The sequence below is a fragment of the Perissodus microlepis genome, chromosome 7, assembly GCF_051167445.1.
Source record: "Perissodus microlepis isolate ML-2025 ecotype Zambia chromosome 7, ASM5116744v1, whole genome shotgun sequence".
NCBI lineage: Eukaryota > Metazoa > Chordata > Actinopteri > Cichliformes > Cichlidae > Perissodus > Perissodus microlepis.
The window spans coordinates 1,288,614-1,307,412 of record NC_140467.1 but is presented as its reverse complement, the minus strand read 5'-3'; the positions used below and the strand labels follow the sequence as shown (position 1 = coordinate 1,307,412).

The 18,799-nt window shown below is 42.5% G+C and overlaps 2 protein-coding genes across 2 annotated transcripts; both read left to right on the top strand.

The window, feature by feature from the left end:
* The first annotated feature begins 248 nt into the window (after nucleotides 1-248).
* rspry1 (ring finger and SPRY domain containing 1) lies at nucleotides 249-14,759 on the top strand. Its single transcript, XM_084932712.1, has 15 exons — nucleotides 249-651; nucleotides 1,094-1,712; nucleotides 3,237-3,289; nucleotides 6,880-6,992; nucleotides 8,044-8,170; nucleotides 8,316-8,374; nucleotides 9,071-9,137; nucleotides 9,778-9,909; nucleotides 10,032-10,147; nucleotides 10,241-10,384; nucleotides 10,497-10,608; nucleotides 10,894-10,996; nucleotides 11,141-11,293; nucleotides 12,535-12,639; nucleotides 12,745-14,759. Exons 2-15 carry the CDS (start codon nucleotides 1,315-1,317, stop codon nucleotides 12,839-12,841), a joined length of 1,779 nt encoding a protein of 592 aa, XP_084788838.1. The 5' UTR covers nucleotides 249-651; nucleotides 1,094-1,314; the 3' UTR covers nucleotides 12,842-14,759.
* An 801-nt stretch (nucleotides 14,760-15,560) lies between these two features.
* Nucleotides 15,561-18,743, top strand: arl2bp (ADP-ribosylation factor-like 2 binding protein). The gene is made up of 7 exons (XM_084932713.1): nucleotides 15,561-15,819; nucleotides 16,109-16,178; nucleotides 16,455-16,516; nucleotides 16,589-16,695; nucleotides 16,804-16,889; nucleotides 17,040-17,136; nucleotides 17,322-18,743. Exons 1-7 carry the CDS (start codon nucleotides 15,723-15,725, stop codon nucleotides 17,418-17,420), a joined length of 618 nt encoding a protein of 205 aa, XP_084788839.1. The 5' UTR covers nucleotides 15,561-15,722; the 3' UTR covers nucleotides 17,421-18,743.
* The last annotated feature ends 56 nt before the right edge of the window (nucleotides 18,744-18,799 follow it).

Below are 18,799 nucleotides of genomic sequence, written 5' to 3'. Positions count from 1 at the left end.
CAGGCTGAACGAATAAAATGTGTACAAATTTAAAGGTTAAATTTGTACACATTTACTGTACTGAACTGAGGTGTAGCATACCATTTCTTTAATTCTTTGAACTTTGTGTTGTGCAATCAATTTCCTTTTAAAATTAACAAATTAATTCATATATTTTTTATTTTCTCATACATGTATTAAGAGAAAAAGTAAAACCATTAGGCAGAACTCCTATGTTCACGTAACATTAGAGAGAAAAATCCTCCCTTCTCCAGTCTCGCCTTCGCATCCACAGCTGACGATGACCAACCTTTTAGCTGGCAGCGCTACGGAACTTAGCGACCAGCTAGCGCTCCTTAGTAGCGTCGTTTAAAATGTGTACGCTATGACCGTGTTGCTGTTTTACTTCAGCGAAGGTGTGTTACGGCGGAATATAGACGGGTGGTGTAAATGTGTCCTGATACCCGAGTACCACGCTCAGCTTGTTGTTCCTCTCGTTACCTAACTTGTGTAGTCCGACGGGAGAATCAGAGGAGGGTCCAGCTATCGAAGCTAACAGCTCGGAGGCTAGCTCATACACAACGCAGCTACCTTGTTAGCCTTCTGGTTTGTTAACTACTTTGGTCTGGCTCGACTGCGCTTTGAATGGTGTTTGTTTTACAAGATAGCACCGTAAGTATGTCTTTAGTTTAAAATGGAACCATTGTGGCTTTAATGATAAGAACAAGTTCGGGAAACTTGAGTTTCCTTTTTAACGTGACAACTGCTTGCTTTGTGGGTGGCTAGCTTGCAAGTCAGCTAACTGAAAAGCTCTTGTTTGTCAACAATACTAAAATGTGTCATCGTTTAGTTGCTCCGTGTGCTACACTGTGCCTTTTTAATTGAGCAGCACAGCTATAGATTGAAACAACTGAACGTCGTTTAGTGGCGCTTTTGTTTGAGAGAAAGGGGAGTCATGTTTAATTTCAATAATTAACTTCTGTAATCTGCTGACATTTATCGTACGGGGTGTGTCGTTTCCGCAAGTCTAAATATTTGCTGCTGGCTGCACTGACAGACTGAGTAAGCAGCTGAGCTAAATGCTTTCTGTTTTGTGTTTGTGTTGCCTTCACAGCGATCCATCCAGCCCTGGATGAGAGGTTGACTGAAGCCTTTGGTTGCCTGTGATGTTCCGAGCTTTCCTGGCTGCATCACCAGACCTTTTCTGGTTCATTTTAGTAGCCATTTATCACTAGTCCCACACAAGTCTCTGCTTGGCAACAGTATGGTCTTTTGCACTGGCCCCACCCAGCCCACAGGGACAAGAACCCCCCAAAACCAAGCTCTCCAAATGATATGATAGTAGCCACCTGGATTACTTTCTGTGCCTGCAGGAGCCTTGTACAGGTTCTGCTCTTCCTCTCTTCCTCAAAGTCCCTTCATCCATTCTGGGAAACACTTGCCAGTTTGGTCTCCAACTCTGGAACCATGGGTAATAGCTGTGTATGTCGAGAAGATAGTGACTTGGAGGACCAACATCATGGTTCATCGAGAGCAACCCGAGGACAAGCTAGGCGGGTGGATCACAGTGCAGGTGTGGGTGCTGACGCCGCAGAGGCTCGGAGCAGTCGGCCCAGGGACCCGGTCAGGCCACCTCGTCGAGGTCGAGGGCCTCATGAGCCGAGACGGAAAAAGCAGAATGTAGATGGCCTGGTGCTGGACACGCTGGCTGTCATCAGGACACTTGTAGACAAGTAAGTTGGAAAATGCCAACAACTATTCAATAAGCTAAACAAAATGAAAACTTAGGGTGTTCTTGGTCTACAGCTCTTAAATTCTGTCTATCCTAATTGGGTTTTTTTTAAATAACGTCAACCTGTAATGTTAACAGTGGGTTAACAATTAGGTCTCAATTAGGGTTCAGTGTTATTCTTGTGGTATTATAACAATAAACTGGGGAGTTATTCTTTTTTTTCAGGAAATTGGGATCTCTCATAAAGAAAAGACTAATAATAAAGCATGCAGCTGCAGCTTATTCATGAAAAAAACCAATACTTTCACACAAAAGCCTGCTTAAAACAAAGGTGATTAAGAGCTCTGAGCTGCAGTTGCAAGCATTAATTTGTAGAACCTGTGGCTTTGAATAAGTAGAACCCATAAGCCCGTGCCACCTCCTCCGCGTATTTGTTGTCGTTGAAGAACCAACTTGCATTTTGAGGCGTAGTATAGTGAGTCATGTTTCGGAAGTTCATGCAATAAGAAGAGATGCTCCCAAGGAAAACTGATTTCCTTGCGATTGTAGATAATCAGAAAAGAGAGATTTTACTGAGTGTTTCATGTCCACTGGGACTGTTGTCACAGATCTGTGCAACTGTCTCTTAGTATACACCAAATAACAGCCACGGTGTCTTTATTAACTCTTCTTTCATCGTGTTTAAAAGCCTTCTGTGAAGACATCTCAGTTTGTACCTAAAGCAACAGAACAGATTTTCCATCACAGCCTGTCGGTGGTTTGATGTTGGCTTTTTCAGCACGTTCTGTCTGATTCAGCCACTTGTTCAGTTGCCCTTTTTTTTTTATTTCCAGATTTTTCATTTAACATCACTGACATCTGTTTCAACAGTGTGTTGCCACACAAGTAAACCTCTTCAGGATAACAGTACATGTATGAATCAACAATAAGCTGCAAAAAATCGGACTAACAGTGTTTTAGAGGTTCACTGTTTGTCTTAAAATCGATGTATTGGCAAAATAAAGTAGACTTAAAATACTATTGCATAATCTCAGTTTGAAAATGGCTGTGTTTAAAACATTATTCCAACAGTGTGCAAACAATATGACTAATTAATGAAAGACATCTCACTTGCAGTATTACTAAGTAATGGTAGGAAAGGAGAATTAAGCCGAGTCTGTGGCTGGCTATAGTGATAGTGGGTTTGATTTTTTTGGGATCAGCTACAATAAGTAATGGTAACAGAAGCGTTATCATCAGTTACATCCACTGAACCAGATACATCGTAACTATACGCTCGCTTCAGCCTCTCCACAGGATAACATTGTTGTCCATATCCATTACTGTGATCACAGAAACGCACAAAGACATGAGTCATTTGTTGATATTATTCCAGATGCTGTGATCACAGGGTCACAAACACTTTGGCTGGTTGAGTGCTTTTAGTGAGCATCACTACATTTGTGTTAATTGTGCACGCGCAAGTTTGTTATTTTTGGGTAAAGTGAAAAAGATGTAAAACAAAAAACCCTGCCTTGTTTTTCAGTGATCAAGAGCCTCCTTACTCCATGATCACGCTGCATGAGATGGCAGAGACGGGTAAGGAAACTTCTCTGAAACACGTTCACATGCTCAACACAAAACATGAAGCCACACAGCAAAGAAACACCACTCTGGCAAGTCGGTGTTCTTTAAAAATGTGAAGAAGTGTAGCTCTGTGCGACACAAGAGCTTTTATTGTTGGTTCAAAGGTTATCAGATGTGTGAAAGAAGGAAAACACGATATGATAAGGTGACAAAAACATTTCTTGGTTTGTCAAATGAACCCATTTCTCTATTATCGAGAGGGTGTATCTTTATTAGTGACTAGAGAGGAGTTCCAGGAATTAACAGTCCTGTGTGCTTTCCCTTCCCCCCCTCAGGCTCAATGTCTGAGTTGTTTATGAGAAGTGCTAAGGAAGTATCATTACAGTGCATTGAACTCAGTAGATGTTTTTCTGCTTTGATATATCTGGACTATTTGAAAACTTGCTTGCTCCAAATTTACCTGTGGTATTCTAAAATGCGCACTTCTGGACATCATACTGACTGGTTACCATTTAGTGGCGATTCAGCAGCAGAGTTTGCTTTATCTGTCAGAAAAGACCCCGTATGTGTGACAATGGCTTTATCCTTCTAAAGCTTTCCCACATGCGCTGCAGCTCTCGCCTCGTCTAAGAGTTGCCCAACAGAGGTGCTCGTGAGAAACGAATGCAAGGTGCCACTGGATCAGACATTACCTGGTCTTAAACCTGCTCCCCAGTACAAAGTCTTGGTGAGATTATGCTAGTAGTCGGGAAGTGCAGCTAACAGTTTGTCACATTTATGTTGTGCCTCTATTTTCCATCTAATCTCACCTTAACCACAAAGGATTTCCAAGTGGATCCAATTATTTTCAGGTTATAATGAAAGCACACCTGTATGGTAGCACTGCTAAGTTTAATGCTACATGTTGGTACTTTTGTGGAGCAAAGACAGTTGGATGACACCATGCATTAGCACTTGGATGAGATCTGCTCAGTGTATGAGCTTGACTCCCACCAGTTGTGGCCTGTTTCTTCTAGTCATTTTTCAGTCCCCGTTTGTTTGTCTTGAATTGATGTATCATCTCCCTTATTCAGATAAGTGTGCATGCACGCTTCAATTATGCAATTTGTAGTGTTCAAAAACAGTTCTTGGTAAACATAACTGGTCTGGGTTGTGCAATCTCTTGTTAACAGTAAGCACAGTTTTGACCAAAATACGCAAAACCTGCACGATCAGGTTTGAGTGGACTGAATGTGAGCAGAGGAGTGGGACTGCAGCAGTCCCGAGCTAAGGTTGCTTCCTCAGCATATGTACTTCAGCTTGCCCAGCCTGAGGGGAGCAGTTCATCATTTGAGGAAGGGACACAGTCGTGATTTATCCCACATACATAATGTATTAGAGTTCACACGTTTACCCCAATCTAGTGAGTTTTATTTATATGAAATATTTTTGTGCTAGTTTGATGTTTCTGTTGAATTTTTTTTGTTGTGCTTGTGGTTTCGTGTGCATATGGTTGAAGCCCTCACATTTGCTTGAGGCGTGCCATGTTTGGATGTGTACGCGGTACCTTTTGAATTCTTGCACAAGCCTGGTGTCATGCACATATGGTGTTTGACGCTCACAAGGCTCGGCGTTGTGTGGCTTGACAGCAGCCAAGCTGGGTATTAGCTTGCAGTCCTGAACCCTGAGTCCTGCCAAGAAGCAAATCAGTCAGCTAGCCAGTCACTTTCTGTTTGACACGTGCAAGCAATGTAAATTATTCATGAGATAGTTGGCTTTCATGAGTGATATTACAGAAAGGATTTCTCACTGAGTCACCTAATGGGCAGGAAATGCATGCTTTAGTAGGCTGCGTATTATACTCAGAACCGAGGGTTATGTTGGTGAGCACGGATTTATACTCAAACATCTTCTTTCCTTGTGAGAGAAACAGCAGAGGAAGCTTTGCTTGGATGAGGCTCTAACAGCAGCTGTGAAAGGAAATGATGGAGAAGAAAAAGGAATTTATATTTTGCACTTAGTATTTATTATTTAAGAGTTTATGCGAAAAACAACCCAGACATGCTCATTGATTTCACACAGTGTTGACTGTTTTATTCTTTTTCTTTTTTTCAGTTTTAAATTTCCAACCAGCATCGTCAGTCCACGGATACTTGCTCCTTTCAGAAACATCTCACTGGAGATCATTCAGATGAAATGGCCAAATCATGGAATTTGAGCCAGATTAAATACACCTTGTACAAATGAACAAACAGGTCTCAGAAAAGAGACCAAGAAGTGTGCTGCTACTTTTGCTAGTGTGGGCTCAATGACGGCTGGTTTGCCCTACAGACAGAACACGAGTGTCAACCATATAATGCCAGTATCCAAACAGCATCTGTGTACAACTCTGTTCTAGCTGAATACATCAGAAAATGAGGCAAAATCTTGTGGGACCATTTAATAATTGCACCTTAGATTTTAATTATGTATTTTGGAAGACACAACATGCTCACTACTGTGAGGTAGAGCAGGTAAAGAACAGTAGGGCAGCGGTCCCCAACCCCCGGGCCTCGGACCGGTACCGGTCCGTGAGTCGTTTGGTACCGGGCCGCGAGAGTTGAGGCTCGGGTGTGAAATGTCTGGTTTTCAGGGTTTTTATCGGTTTTCAGCGTTATTTTGTTATCGTTTTTATCGTTTACTCGGTTTTCCTGGGTCTTTTCACGTGTGTTATGAATAAATCTTCTTTTTTTCGGTACCGGTACTAGTTTTATGTTGTTGTATTTATCCACGACACCTTAAAGGCCGGTCCGTGAAAATATTGTCGGGCATAAACCGGTCCGTGGCGCAAAAAAGGTTGGAGACCGCTGATCTAGGGCATTCATGTCACGGCTGACCTGGCCTGTGCCTTAATTTACATCTCGCCTGGTAGAGAAGGACCAGCAAAGGCTCTTTTTTCCCCCAGAAAGCTTAACCTGTTAAGCCCCCAGCAGTTTTATGATCTCCGCAATCTCCTCCCTTTTGCACCCATATTTGGGTGCTTAAGAGGTTAAACTAACTGGGCTTCCTTCAAGGCTGCTGGCGAATTGCTGCAGAACCACAATAGAAAAGCATCTTGTGTCTTAGTGTAAGAGTATGGCAGCTGCATGAAACAGGACAGAAAGGACTTGGCCAGGCTAGTGAGAAAAGCATAGGGCTTTATGGGACGGTCTCTCCCAGATCTGGATCCAGTGTATGCTGGCCATGTCCAGAAGGAAAGCTAGCTGTAGACTCCGCCCACCCGGTGATAAACTTTGTCCCTGTTCTTTCTGGAGGACGGTATAGGACCACTGAAACAAGAACCAACAGACGCACGCATGCAGGCACCTCGGGCCTTAAAAGGCTGAGCCATGCACTGGACTCCTGCACTTTAAAACGTGCGGCTACAATGCTGCCTCTTTATTCGTTTCCCTGTTGTGTATTTATTTATTTGAAGTCTTTCTGTGTTTTAAGCTGAGAACTATCATACAGAATTATGTTGTGTGACTGCTTAATGACAATGACGAATCTTTTGATTCTCAAGGAGGCAGATTACCAAAAACCAACAGTGTAAAATAACAAAAGTGATACAAAATCTCGGTTGAAAGTTTCTTGTTTTCTCTTAGATGACGGCTGGCTGGAGGTTGTCCAGTCTCTGATACGAGTGATTCCACTGGATGATCCTCTAGGCCCTGCAGTGATCACACTTCTCCTGGATGAGTGTCCTCTACCCACCAAGGTATCAATCTGACCTTTAACCTAGAAAGTAATGGATGTGATCTTAAATCTGCCGTTCCTTGGCCTTTCTGTTTGTGACTGCAGCTCTAATCAGAACAACAATCTTTGACTTGTTCTTTCCCCTTTTCTGTATTTCGATGACGCTCGCTCACTCACATTTCTCTGCACATATGTTTCAGTTAAAAAGATGCTCGTTTATATTTAGAAACAGCATTTTAAATCATTAGTTTCAATTTTCACTCAAGTCACACAGATTAAAGGAACTGCAGCTATTTTTGTAGATTTCTTATCATTTCTATTAATTAGAAATGATAAAAATGAAATCACAGTTCTTGTTATCATTGTCCAGGATAGATTAATCTTGTGTAGAACAAGAAGTGCTCATTCAGCTAAAACCTTTTTGTTTTTTCCCCTCCGATCCCCCCCTCCCCCTTCACCCACAACCTTTTTTTTAACTTCTTTGAACAAATAAAATGTGGTGTGTGCCTCCTGCTTCCATGATCAGTGATGTGGGGACAGAGGCCGCACCGTTACACTCTGAACAGAGTGAGCTCCTCACAGTATCCCACAGAAATGCAGTGAATCCAGTGGAACTTATATTTCACACAATTTCATGTAGTAATAATAATAATAATAATAATGTATACTTTATTGATCCCTGTGGGGAAATTCCTTCCTGCATTTAACCCATTCACTCAGTGAAGCAGTGGGCTGCCATTGGCCGCCTGGGTAGAAGTGTGTAGGGACGGTACCTTGCTCAGGGGTACCTCAGGGTAGCCGTTCAGGGGAATCGAACCCCTGACCTTCCGATCACGGGGCCCTAAGACTCAATCAGTACAATCTTAGAATAGAAATTGTGGGTGCTCCGCGCCAACTGTGCATGGAATAATCCTGGTTTATGTCCTTGTAGCATCATCTGTCAGGATCATGGAGGATCATCGTGTTTTTAAATGTTTAAAACCGAAGCGTTCCAGCTTTCTGTGGTGCTTGACTTTTAGGTTGTTTGGAGAAACAATGAATGATCCTCGCTGAAGTTTTCCTTTTCTGTTCAGGATGCTCTCCAGAAACTCTCGGACATGTTGAATCTGAGTTCAGCCGTTGCACAACAAGACGCTCTAAACCCCGCTAAACACAGAAACACCACTGCGGTCCTGGGATGCCTGGCAGAGAAGCTAGCCGGTACAGTCCACAGTTCTGGTTTATTTGTGTTTAATTTTTGAGTCGCTGGCTTTGCTCTTTGGTATTTTTGTTTTCAATAAACCTAAAGAAAGACCAAATGTTTGGTACGTTTGCCCTGTTTCTTACAACACCTTTTATTTTGTAGGATTGCCCAGTATTGGGTTGTTGAGCCCTGGAACCCTTGAATACCTTCTAGAGAGCCTGGTGAGCAGACCTTGACACGCGGTGTTGTTTAGTGTGTGGTATGCTGCACAAATGACACTGTTGCACGTTGCCTACAATTTGCTGATGACTTGTGGTCCGAGAGCTTTTATTATCCTTCAGACGGAGCTCTATAACACCGGCTAACATTCTACTTGCAAGAACAGTGAGAAAGCTTCAGGTTACTTAAAACGAAGTCTGGTAAGGTCCAATCACGTCGAGCAGCCAGGTTACAAATCCCCGATGATGCAGGGCAGAGACGGTGGATGACTATAAAGATGTGGACACCACTCTGCTACATCTGCTGGGATCGCTCTCGCTGTTTATTAGATAAGAGCTGCACGGTTTTCTGTGACACTGCTTCACCAAGTTTTGTCAGAGCTATAAAGAAGTCGGGTCTGTTGCAGTGCGCATTTCACGCTGGTCTAACAACAGCAACAAAACACATCTGCAGCATTTTCTGACAAAGACAACAGACGCAATATTGAAGTGGCCAAATTTAGTGGGAATAAGTGCGTTTCTTTGGACTGGTTGTATTTGTGCCACTGCGAACATGAATGCGATCACGTCACTGCAGCGGCTTTTTATAAAGTACTCAAGGGAGCGTCAAGGTTGAATTATAACATGAAAGTTAATGGTTTGTTTAATTGGTGAAATATGTGGAAAATGAACGTGTAATATTTGTCGTTGTTCCTCCAGAGCTCCGAGGCCCACCCCACTGTCATGCTGTTTGCTCTCATCGCTTTGGAGAAGTTCTCTCAGACAAGTAGGTTCACTCACTATATGAAGCCAGTTTAAAAACGAAGACTCACGATTAGGCTGGTGAAAGAAGACGTGTGTTATCAGATAAATGAGCCGAGGAGCTGTAAACGGCTCTTCTGCTCCCCTGCTGTCGATTAGTGTTTCACAGGATTCAGATGAGTGCTTTTGTTTAGCAGTTTTATTACCTGAGCAATGAAGCATAATAGCACTAAAACCCACCACTTCTCTGTATTTCACGACTAGGACGTAATGGTCTCAGTTACAAATCTTTTCTTATAGTTTCTCTAAAATGTTAGCATTGAGCTGCCCCCTACATATTTAATTGAAGTCACTGCATAAAGAACTGTGAGGTCTGTGTAGAGACAGGGTTTCATGTGATTTGTTTTGCTTCATTTCAAATGGCTCACGTTTTATTGATGCTGTTTGTTCTTGAACATGTTTTCTCCCATTTGTGTTGTCAATTCTGCTCCGAGTGCTCCTGAAACGTGGGCGACTGTAGCTCGATGCGGTGCGCAAACAGCACTGAAGCTGCTGATGCTCAGCTAATTGTGATCCTCCCGTGTAGGGATGCTTTTACACACAGCAGTGTTATGACGTATTGTGCGAGGTTCACAGATTCAGACGTTCTGGTTTCCTTTGCTTAGGCGAGAACAAGCTGACTGTGTCCGAGTCTTCGATCAGCGATCGTCTGGCTGTTCTGGAGTCTTGGGCAGAACATGCTGACTATCTAAAGAGGCAGGTTGGATTTTGTGCACAGTGGAGCCTTGACAACTTGTGTGAGTAGCCCCATGTTTCACCCGTTCTGTGCCGGTGTAGTTTCTTAGATGAGCCAATTATAATCCTCTGAGTCACCGACAAAAGAAAAGCCATCATTTTTCTCCCGCTCTTCTCCATCCAGTCCTAAAGGACGGTCGTCAGTTCACTTACGAAAAAGTCAACCTCACGAATATCAACGCCATGCTGAACAGCAACGATGTTAGCGAGTACCTCAAGATCTCCCCGACTGGACTCGAGGTCAGTCTGCGTGTGAATGCAGATTAGATGCAGAGTTTTTATTGTAACTGAAAAGTCTGAGTCTTTGCTCCTTCTGTTTGCTCTTGTCTTCAGGCGCGATGTGATGCCTCATCCTTTGAGAGCGTGCGCTGTACATTCTGTGTGGATTCGGGCGTTTGGTACTACGAGGTGACGGTTATTACATCGGGGGTGATGCAGATCGGATGGGCCACCAAGGACAGCAAGTTCCTAAACCATGTACTGGAACACTTTTACAGTTTGCCCTTAGCAAAGTGTTCTGAATCTGATTAGATATTCTCCTTTGGGCTGACTGCACCACCTAATGTGTGTGTGTGTGTGTGTGTTACAGGAAGGTTATGGAATAGGAGATGATGAATACTCGTGTGCGTACGATGGCTGCAGGCAGCTAATCTGGTACAACGCTCGCAGTAAACCTCATGCTCACCCCTGCTGGAAGGAGGGTACGCTGTACTGACACAGACATGTAGTTATAATCAGGCCATCTTTTTGTAAGCTGCTGACTTTAAAGACATTTTCAAATGTTCCCATTTTAAGAAATGTGTGTTATAATAACATGCTTCTGAGTGTCAGTGTTTGGAAATAGCTTTGTTATTTCGGCGTGACTGTTTTGTGATTTTTAGCGCCCACGCTGTCACTGCCAACATTCAGGCTCTGGCCCACATCCCACACAGATAACAGTAATAGCACGCCAAAGCTTCATTCTGCTGCGTGTGCGTTCCATTTAGGAGATGCCATCGGCTTCCTGTTGGATCTCAGCAAAAAGCAGATGATCTTTTATCTGAACGGACATCAGCTACCGCCAGAGAAACAGGTGTTCTCATCTGCCACGTAAGTCCACACAAAGTCTGTCATCTCCTCTCGTCATGTTTTACTTCATCCCTTCCTCTCCTTTCCTCATTTTTCTCTTTATTTTGTTCTGTCTCTCCACATTTTCTCTCATTTATCCCCGTGTTTTCTTCCCCTCTGTGCCAGGTCCGGCTTCTTCGCGGCAGCCAGCTTCATGTCGTACCAGCAGTGTGAGTTTAACTTCGGGGCCAAGCCTTTCCGTCACCCACCTTCTGTCAAGTTCAGCACCTTCAATGACTTTGCTTCACTGCTGCCCAGTGAAAAGATCATCCTGCCCAGGTAAGACATGAAACAGGTCCGTGACCTGTCAGAGGTTGGGAAAGCAGTGTGTAATCTGCTGTAACTAAACTGTCCTCTGAATGGTTCTTGTATAGCTTTTTTACTCTGAGCACTCAAAGCGCTTTATACAACTAATTCATTCACTCATCATTCTTTAAATCTCTCATTAGAGTCTGTCGGCTGCATTAAACCAGCACTTTTATTTCAACGGTAACATTAAAATCTTCAGTGCATTTTTCTCCTACACGTCAAACTTTGCTCTGGGCAGATACTCGGTCTTGGCTCAGTGTAACCACGCAACCATACTCTGAAAGTGGAACAAAAACGAAACCCCGATGTCATATCTGATTTAATAAGACAGGATGGAGACGGGCTACAGCTGCTTAATACGAAGCTCTAATGTTCCTCTGTGTCAGGACGTTGTTGACTCAACTTTGCAGCGATCTGTTGCAACAACGGGACCTTGAACGTTACCACAGTTGGATCATCGCGTCTCTAAAACATCATCAACAAAAATAGCAAAATAATCTGGACAAAGAAAAGACTGACGTAGGTGTTTGTTATAGTGTCCTGTCACTGACTGACAAATGAAAAGGATGGACAGCTTTTCATTTCCTCTGTTTTTGTCTTTTTTTGAAACAGACAGTCGGGCTAAATGAAGGAAAGACTGACGCAGTAAAAATGGCTGCATCTAAAAACCAAGCGTCTGTCCACACCACCGCGTGCAGCATGACGCATTAAGCAGCTGTCCCACAGAAAATCTGTCAGCTGAGCTTCAGCAGCTGAACGTTAGCTTGTTCGTCCTAAAAATGTACATAAAATGTGACCTTTAAAAGGAAAGCTAAATGTAACCGTTTGAGTTGCATATTCCACATCTGGATTTTATTTTATTGATTTATTTTTACATTTGCAAAAAATGCAACAATTAACATTTTTTTAATTAAGGTTTAGGGTTAAGACAGCTTGTTTCAGAGCACCATAAGGTAATTGGGGATTATTTTGAACTTGAAATGCATGGCTCTAAATGAGTGTAATGACTCTGATCAATCACTCCCCCCACACATCGATTTTGAACGCTTGTGGGAAAGGGAGACGGCGTGAAGAGAAGGAATGATTGCATGAAAACTGTCCGTGTGTGTGTCCGGTCTTCTTTTTCCTTAGACAGAACAAACCCCATCAGACGGTGCACCTGCATGTGTATAGAAACGTCACGTGTGTATTTGTGTGCGTGTGTTTCCTAGACACCGGCGTCTGGCCTTAATGAGGCAGGTTAGCATCCGAGACAACTGCTGCACGCTGTGTTGTGACGTCATGGCCGACACAGAGCTGCGGCCCTGTGGACATGGGTATGTGTTCTTCTGCTGTCAATAAAATGTCTGTGAAACTCAAGTTCATTTTTGTTCACTCCTTAAACAGGAACAATCTGACTTTGTCCCGTCTCTTTTCCCCAGTGGTATGTGTATGGAGTGTGCCTTACAGTTAGAGACGTGCCCCCTCTGCCGTCACGACATCCAGACCCGCGTCAGACTCATCGCACACGTCTCCTGACACACTTCCTGCCCTCGCTCCAGTAAACGGAGACACACAAGCCCTTTAGCTTCCTCCTCCTCTAATCCCCTCTTACCCCACAGGGCTGCGAGGACGTTGCCACAGTGTTGCGATGATGGCAGAACGCTGAATTCTGGTCAGACGAGATGGCGGCAATGGAGGGGTGGATAGATGAAAGAAAGGAGATGAGAGGAGGGGCAAAAAACCAACAGCTGGAACCCCCAGGAGCTTTTCCTCGTGTATCTACATCTCCTCTTTTATATCCTTCTGACAACTCGCTGCAGAAGCTGGGCCAAGAAAACTTTCTACTTTTTTTTTCTCCAAATAAAAGCGCAGAGACCGTGTAACTCGGCTACAGACAGAACCGAGTTCTTATCTCCAGGCCCCGTGTAAAGCTATTTAAAAACAAAGAACCTTTCCATCACGAGGATCCCACTTGTGCTTTCAGTCCTGAGGCTGCTACTATTTAACCCCATCGCCGTCATGCACGCGTCTGCAGACGTGACAGGGCTTGGCCACAGAGGAAAACGCAGCCTGTAGTACAGTATTAAACCGAAGGTACAAACTTGAAATGTGTCTTACTTTCTTTTTTTGCTTACAGATGCGTGAGTAATTGTGTTCTCACTGTAGCAGTTTCATTTTCTCCAACACTCAAACCTTGGGCAGCTTTCCCGTCTGTACTGATCGATCACCCAGTAGGAGGGTTTTCATTCTATTGTTGGCTAAAATCTCAGATTCTACTCTGTCTCAGTTGACTTTAATCGCTTGAGTTCAATTTTCTGATTAAGTTTACAAAGCTGTTCAAAATCACAAAAGAAAGTAAATGGCAGAAATAACATGTTTCTGTCTGAATAAGAACTGATTGATTTGACCCTCCTCCTTTTTGTGCTTTACTCGTTTATAAAGCAACCACAGAATGTGGGGATTCAAATTTACATTAAAGTCACATACAAGTGATCGCAGTCAGGTTTTTTCCTCCCGGTTATAAATGCATATGTTAAAGAACCAGTGTAAGGGAAGTGTGTACTCGCACCACCACACACTGTAAAACTTGATTAGTGCCAACAGTTGGGGAACAGGAGTCGAGCTTGTCTGAGAGGCTGTTTGAGTTTTGGTTTGTGATGACAAACCTGACACTTTTCAGTCCACAAAAAGAGTTTTTAGTTGGTCACTTAAAATGAGGCTGAATGCTGATGTTGGCTCACGAGCTGAGCGGTGAATTGCAGGAGGAAATGTGGATTGATTGTTCACATGCTACACGTCACAGTGTTAAAAACAAAGTTTGTCAGAAGTGCTCAGGCTGAGTAAAAACGTGGGTTCTGTACAACTCCTGCTCCCTTTTCTTCATCTTCCCTTTTCTCGTCTTTTGCCTTGTGTTTGTCTTTCTGTCCATCCTTTACTTGAAGCATCTCTGGGTTGACTGAATTATGTTTGTATTTTGGAAACGGGTGACAAAATTAATCGTACGTTAAATCATAATTCAGTAAAATTGTATTGTACAATTTTAAAATGCCCAATGGCATTTCAAATGACAGCAATTTTACATTTATCCTGTTCTTATAGTTTCTGAAGGAGTTGACGCTTCATGCTGCATGAACAAATTCAGTAAAATCATTCACACGATACTAGAACAGTTTATGACAACAGCAGAATCTCTCGGTATGACAAAAGACCGGTATGGTCGTTGTTTGCTATGTTGTATTTTCCTGGAGCACCTTATCCATGAAGGTGAGAGGTGAATGGTCTGTGTTTGGAGATCCAGTTCAGGAAAGTGTGTGTGTGTGTGTGTGTGTGTGTGTGTGACTGAGTGTATTTAAAACATCTGTAAAGGAAAATCTCCCAGAGTTCCCAAAGATGTGATTTATTGAAGAATTGTTTCCTGGATTGTGACATTTGTAATAAATGTATGTTCATGTGATTCTTTTGTGTGACTCCTGCTACAAAACCAAACTATTGATACACTCACTGATCATTTTACCCACTGGCCTGTGAAATGTGGACATTTTTAAACACACACAGCAACTCTTTAAGTAACAGATGGATATTAGTCAGGGATCTATTGCTATGTTTTTGTCTTTTGGTGTGTTGGTAATTTATCACAAAGAATTACAGTGCAGAAAACACTGGGCACTGTCTCAGGCTCACATGAAGCCCGATGCACTCGGGACAGATGTGTCGGGAAAAGTGACACAGCGAAACAGTTTAAACATTATTTTGTATTTAATAATAAAGCCATAATCCTGCTTGGTATGATAATAACCTACGTAGTCGGATTTGGCATAAAAATGTACATGAAGTACTTTAAATATCATACGTTATGCTACAGGATGATTACAGATTCGTTAATACCTCACGTTAATGTTGCAGCTGAAGATGATTTTAATTACTCTTACATAATATTACCGATATTAATACGACCTTTTAGATTTCTATTTTAAATTTGCAATAATATCAATAATAAAACTTTAACTGATACTTTAAAATAAAAGTTATGGTCGATCCACCGTCTCATTCACTCTTTTCTTGTGGCACGAACAAAAGAAGTATATAATCTCCGATTTCCAGCGCTTCTGATGGACGTCAGACAGCATCTGAGTTATACGTATTTCCTTTTTGCATCTTTAAGCTCCAACAATCACCGTCATCTGGTTCCGCTAAAACAGGCTAATGATCGTAGGTGACGGTTTAAAAGTAACAGGCCTGATGGAAGAAACGTGAATCATCCTCATGACGAATGATTTGGTGAACAAATAAGTGTAATCTGCAACATTCGTGAACATTTTGATGTATAATATTATTAGTAGTACCAGCTGTTTCCCTTCCAAATAAATGTGGTCTTGTTTCGAATGTGGGAACCGATATACGGTAGTTGTTTTACCCGATGGGGCGCGAAGGCGCACAAAGTTCACTCGTTTCCTTGGTAACAGGATTACGTACGCTAGTGAGCAGTTTAGCCGACATGGACATCAGGGAGCCGGGTGAGTTAAACACGTTAGGACACACTGAATACGTCACGAGACTTCTGTAAATGAACTTTTTCACTTATGAGAAATGGCGGCCATTTAACGCCGCGTGCGTCTTTGATTAGCCGCCTCGGCTAACTGACGTTGCTCGCGCGGGGACTCTGATGAGAGCAAATAACGGAAACACACTTCAAAGCTGATGTTGCGTTTGTTGTGAACGTTAGCGCTGGCTACCGGCCTGTTTTATCTTACAGGTGTTGGCAGAAGGGCAGTGTTCACCCGTGTGCTCGCTTTATTTTCTCAGAAATCCGGAGTAGTGGAGACAACATGGTAAACGTGTTCGATACGGACGAGGAGCACTTTGCTATTTCCAGGTGGGTTGTTGTGAAATGCTTTCTAACCGTCTGCAGGAAGCTGACGTCCTGTTTTAAGTCAGATTAGATGCACTCATCGTGGGCATGAATATCAGGGTAATTTTGGGCTTTTTAGCGATTTCTCTCTTTTTCCAGGGTGGAGTGATTGTACAGCAAACATGTTTAACGGGTGCAAAAGTTCAGAGTCATTTGGGATTTTCTCTTGCTGTGTAAAATCCACCACAGAGCAGGAACTCGTGGAGTTTGTGCTGATTTCTCTCACTTCTCTCCCTTCAGTTCCTCGGCTGCAGACACGGCCTTCGATGGAGTTATTGGCTGCATAGAGGACATCATCATGGGTAGGTGCACTGACAGTGCCACCAGTTAGTGATGAAGACGCGCTTTCTACATGTCCACTGCTTCTCTTTCAGAGGACGGCTTCCAGCAGATTCAGCAGATTTTCATGGAGAAACATTACCGTGAGTTTGATGACTCTGATGAGAACAAGCTCAGCTACACACCCATCTTTAATGAATATGTAAGTGTGGGCATCCCACCGTGGGCAGAGTTCACTCTCACACTCATACAGAGATGTTCAGTTTTTACAAATACGTTGACTTAAAGCAGAATCTTGGCTGTTATTTAGATCGACCTGCTGGAAAAATACCTGGAGCAGCAGCTGATGGAGAGAATTCCCGGCTTCAGCATGGACACCTTTAAAGAGTTACTCATGTAAGATGTGGCAGAAGTGGAATCTGAACTGAAAGCAACCCATGTGTCAGTTATGTTATGTTGCTCGTAAGAAATGTTATTTTGCAATAGACCACAAGGTGGCACACAAGTACACTGAAAAAGTGACGAGTTTATCTCCTTCCTCTGCAGGCAGCACAAGGAGGAAGTGTCAGGTGACATCTTTGACATGTTGCTGACGTTCACTGACTTCATGGCTTTCAAGGAGATGTTTCTGCAATATAGAGCTGTGAGTTTTCTGTGAGCTGGAGAATAACTATAAAAGTGGCCCCATTTAAATAACAGGGCAGCTGTGACACGTGGCTCTTTGTTATGAAGTTTTGAACCCTCTGTGTGTGTGTGTGTGTGTGTGTGTGTGTGTGTGTGTGTGTGTGGTACTGTACATTAATGCTGGATGTATATGTGTGTTTCTAGGAAAAGGAGGGCCGGTGTCCAGACCTGAGTCAGGGACTGGTGGTCACATCTCTGAACCTTGGAGGCTCCAAGCATGTTGACTTTAATGAATCTCAGTGAATCTCTGGAAAATTGTTCCAGGGCCTTAATGAAAGTGTTCAATTCAGAGTCTTTTAACGTAAATCTTCTGTCTGTAACGGATAATTTATATTTGTTTCTCTGCGTTTTATGTAGAGGGGTCAGTGGAAGAGCCTCTGTTTCTGTTTGCCATGAAAGTTTGAAGGTTTTGCCCACTTTCTGTTAACAATCACTCGACTGCATGTGACTACTTGAAAAGTTAATATTTCTTCAACTGTAATTCATATTTTCATGCTTTCACTCGTGTGCAGTGATTCTGTTTAGCTTTTACTGGAACTGCCTGTTTGAAACAGGAAGTCGAGTATTTCTGTCCCTCTGCTGTGAAACAAACATGCTTCTTTTTTCAGAAAGTAGTAAAGTAGAACTAATATATGTTTCATGGACATATAAATTATTTTAACAGTCTTTAAGTTTTGAACTTGTCAAAGTAACGTTTAATGTAAAATGATTGTGTGTGTCTGCAGTTAGTTTTTGGTACAAATTGTTTTTTATGTGTTTAGAAATGTTTCATTTTCCAAGTATATTTATTTCTCCGGTGAAATGCTGTCGTTGTTGTTACGATTGTCTGTAAAAAAAACAAAAAAAAACAAAAAACGATATTTTCAAATAAGCACAAAAGAAAAACCTCAGTCGTTTATTTGAAGTGCGTAGCTGAGCTCTAGCACTCAGCGCAGGATTTCACCAACGTTCAAACTCTTGGTACAAAAAGACTCGCGTGGTTCATAAAGGCACGTACAGTACAGCAGGAGAGGAGCAGACTTTCACTTAAATCACACAAAAACAGTATTCCACGCCTGTGGAACAATATTTGAATCATGCAGAAATGTCCAGTGTCAGTGTGTCAGCATCATGATTATTTTCTTACAGGTGCATTATGGGTGGTTTTATTGCTAAAAGGCTCTGTTAGGCCCAGTAAACCCAAACTGTGAAGCCAACTTTCAGTGGTTTCATCCTCATCTTCTTGTTGATAGATGCAGAATGCAGCAGAGAACTGCCTAACGCCCAAAGCTGGAGGTTGAGATCTGCGGTCCTCCCTTAGCTAACAGGTTTTTCCACTGGTGATCTCAGACTAACCAAATAACCCTCCACTGTAGTTAGCACATGCAGCCTGTGCTTATTTTTCTTTTAATGCTACTCACATTTTCAGATTTTGTTCAATTATTACTGAAATTTATAACTTTATGTACATAATAATTCAAGTGTATTTTTAATGCAATCTAGGATTATTACATTTCGTAGTAGTATTAATACAGTATATTTACTGTATTACTGGGATGGCTAAAACAATAAACCACCTGGAACAGATTTCATGTCGTGGTTATTATCAGGGTTTGCCTCAGTCAGGATCTGAGTTTTGTGAG

Excerpts from the sequence above, each read along its gene's own strand:
- rspry1 (XM_084932712.1), top strand. The coding sequence starts at position 1,315 with ATGATAGTAGCCACCTGGATTACTTTCTGTGCCTGCAGGAGCCTTGTA. Across the intron at positions 10,385-10,496 it reads ACAGCAAGTTCCTAAACCAT|GAAGGTTATGGAATAGGAGA; the intron begins GTACTGGAACAC and ends TGTGTGTTACAG. Across the intron at positions 10,609-10,893 it reads TCACCCCTGCTGGAAGGAGG|GAGATGCCATCGGCTTCCTG; the intron begins GTACGCTGTACT and ends CGTTCCATTTAG.
- arl2bp (XM_084932713.1), top strand. The coding sequence starts at position 15,723 with ATGGGGCGCGAAGGCGCACAAAGTTCACTCGTTTCCTTGGTAACAGGA. Across the intron at positions 16,890-17,039 it reads ACCTTTAAAGAGTTACTCAT|GCAGCACAAGGAGGAAGTGT; the intron begins GTAAGATGTGGC and ends CTTCCTCTGCAG. Across the intron at positions 17,137-17,321 it reads TGTTTCTGCAATATAGAGCT|GAAAAGGAGGGCCGGTGTCC; the intron begins GTGAGTTTTCTG and ends GTGTGTTTCTAG.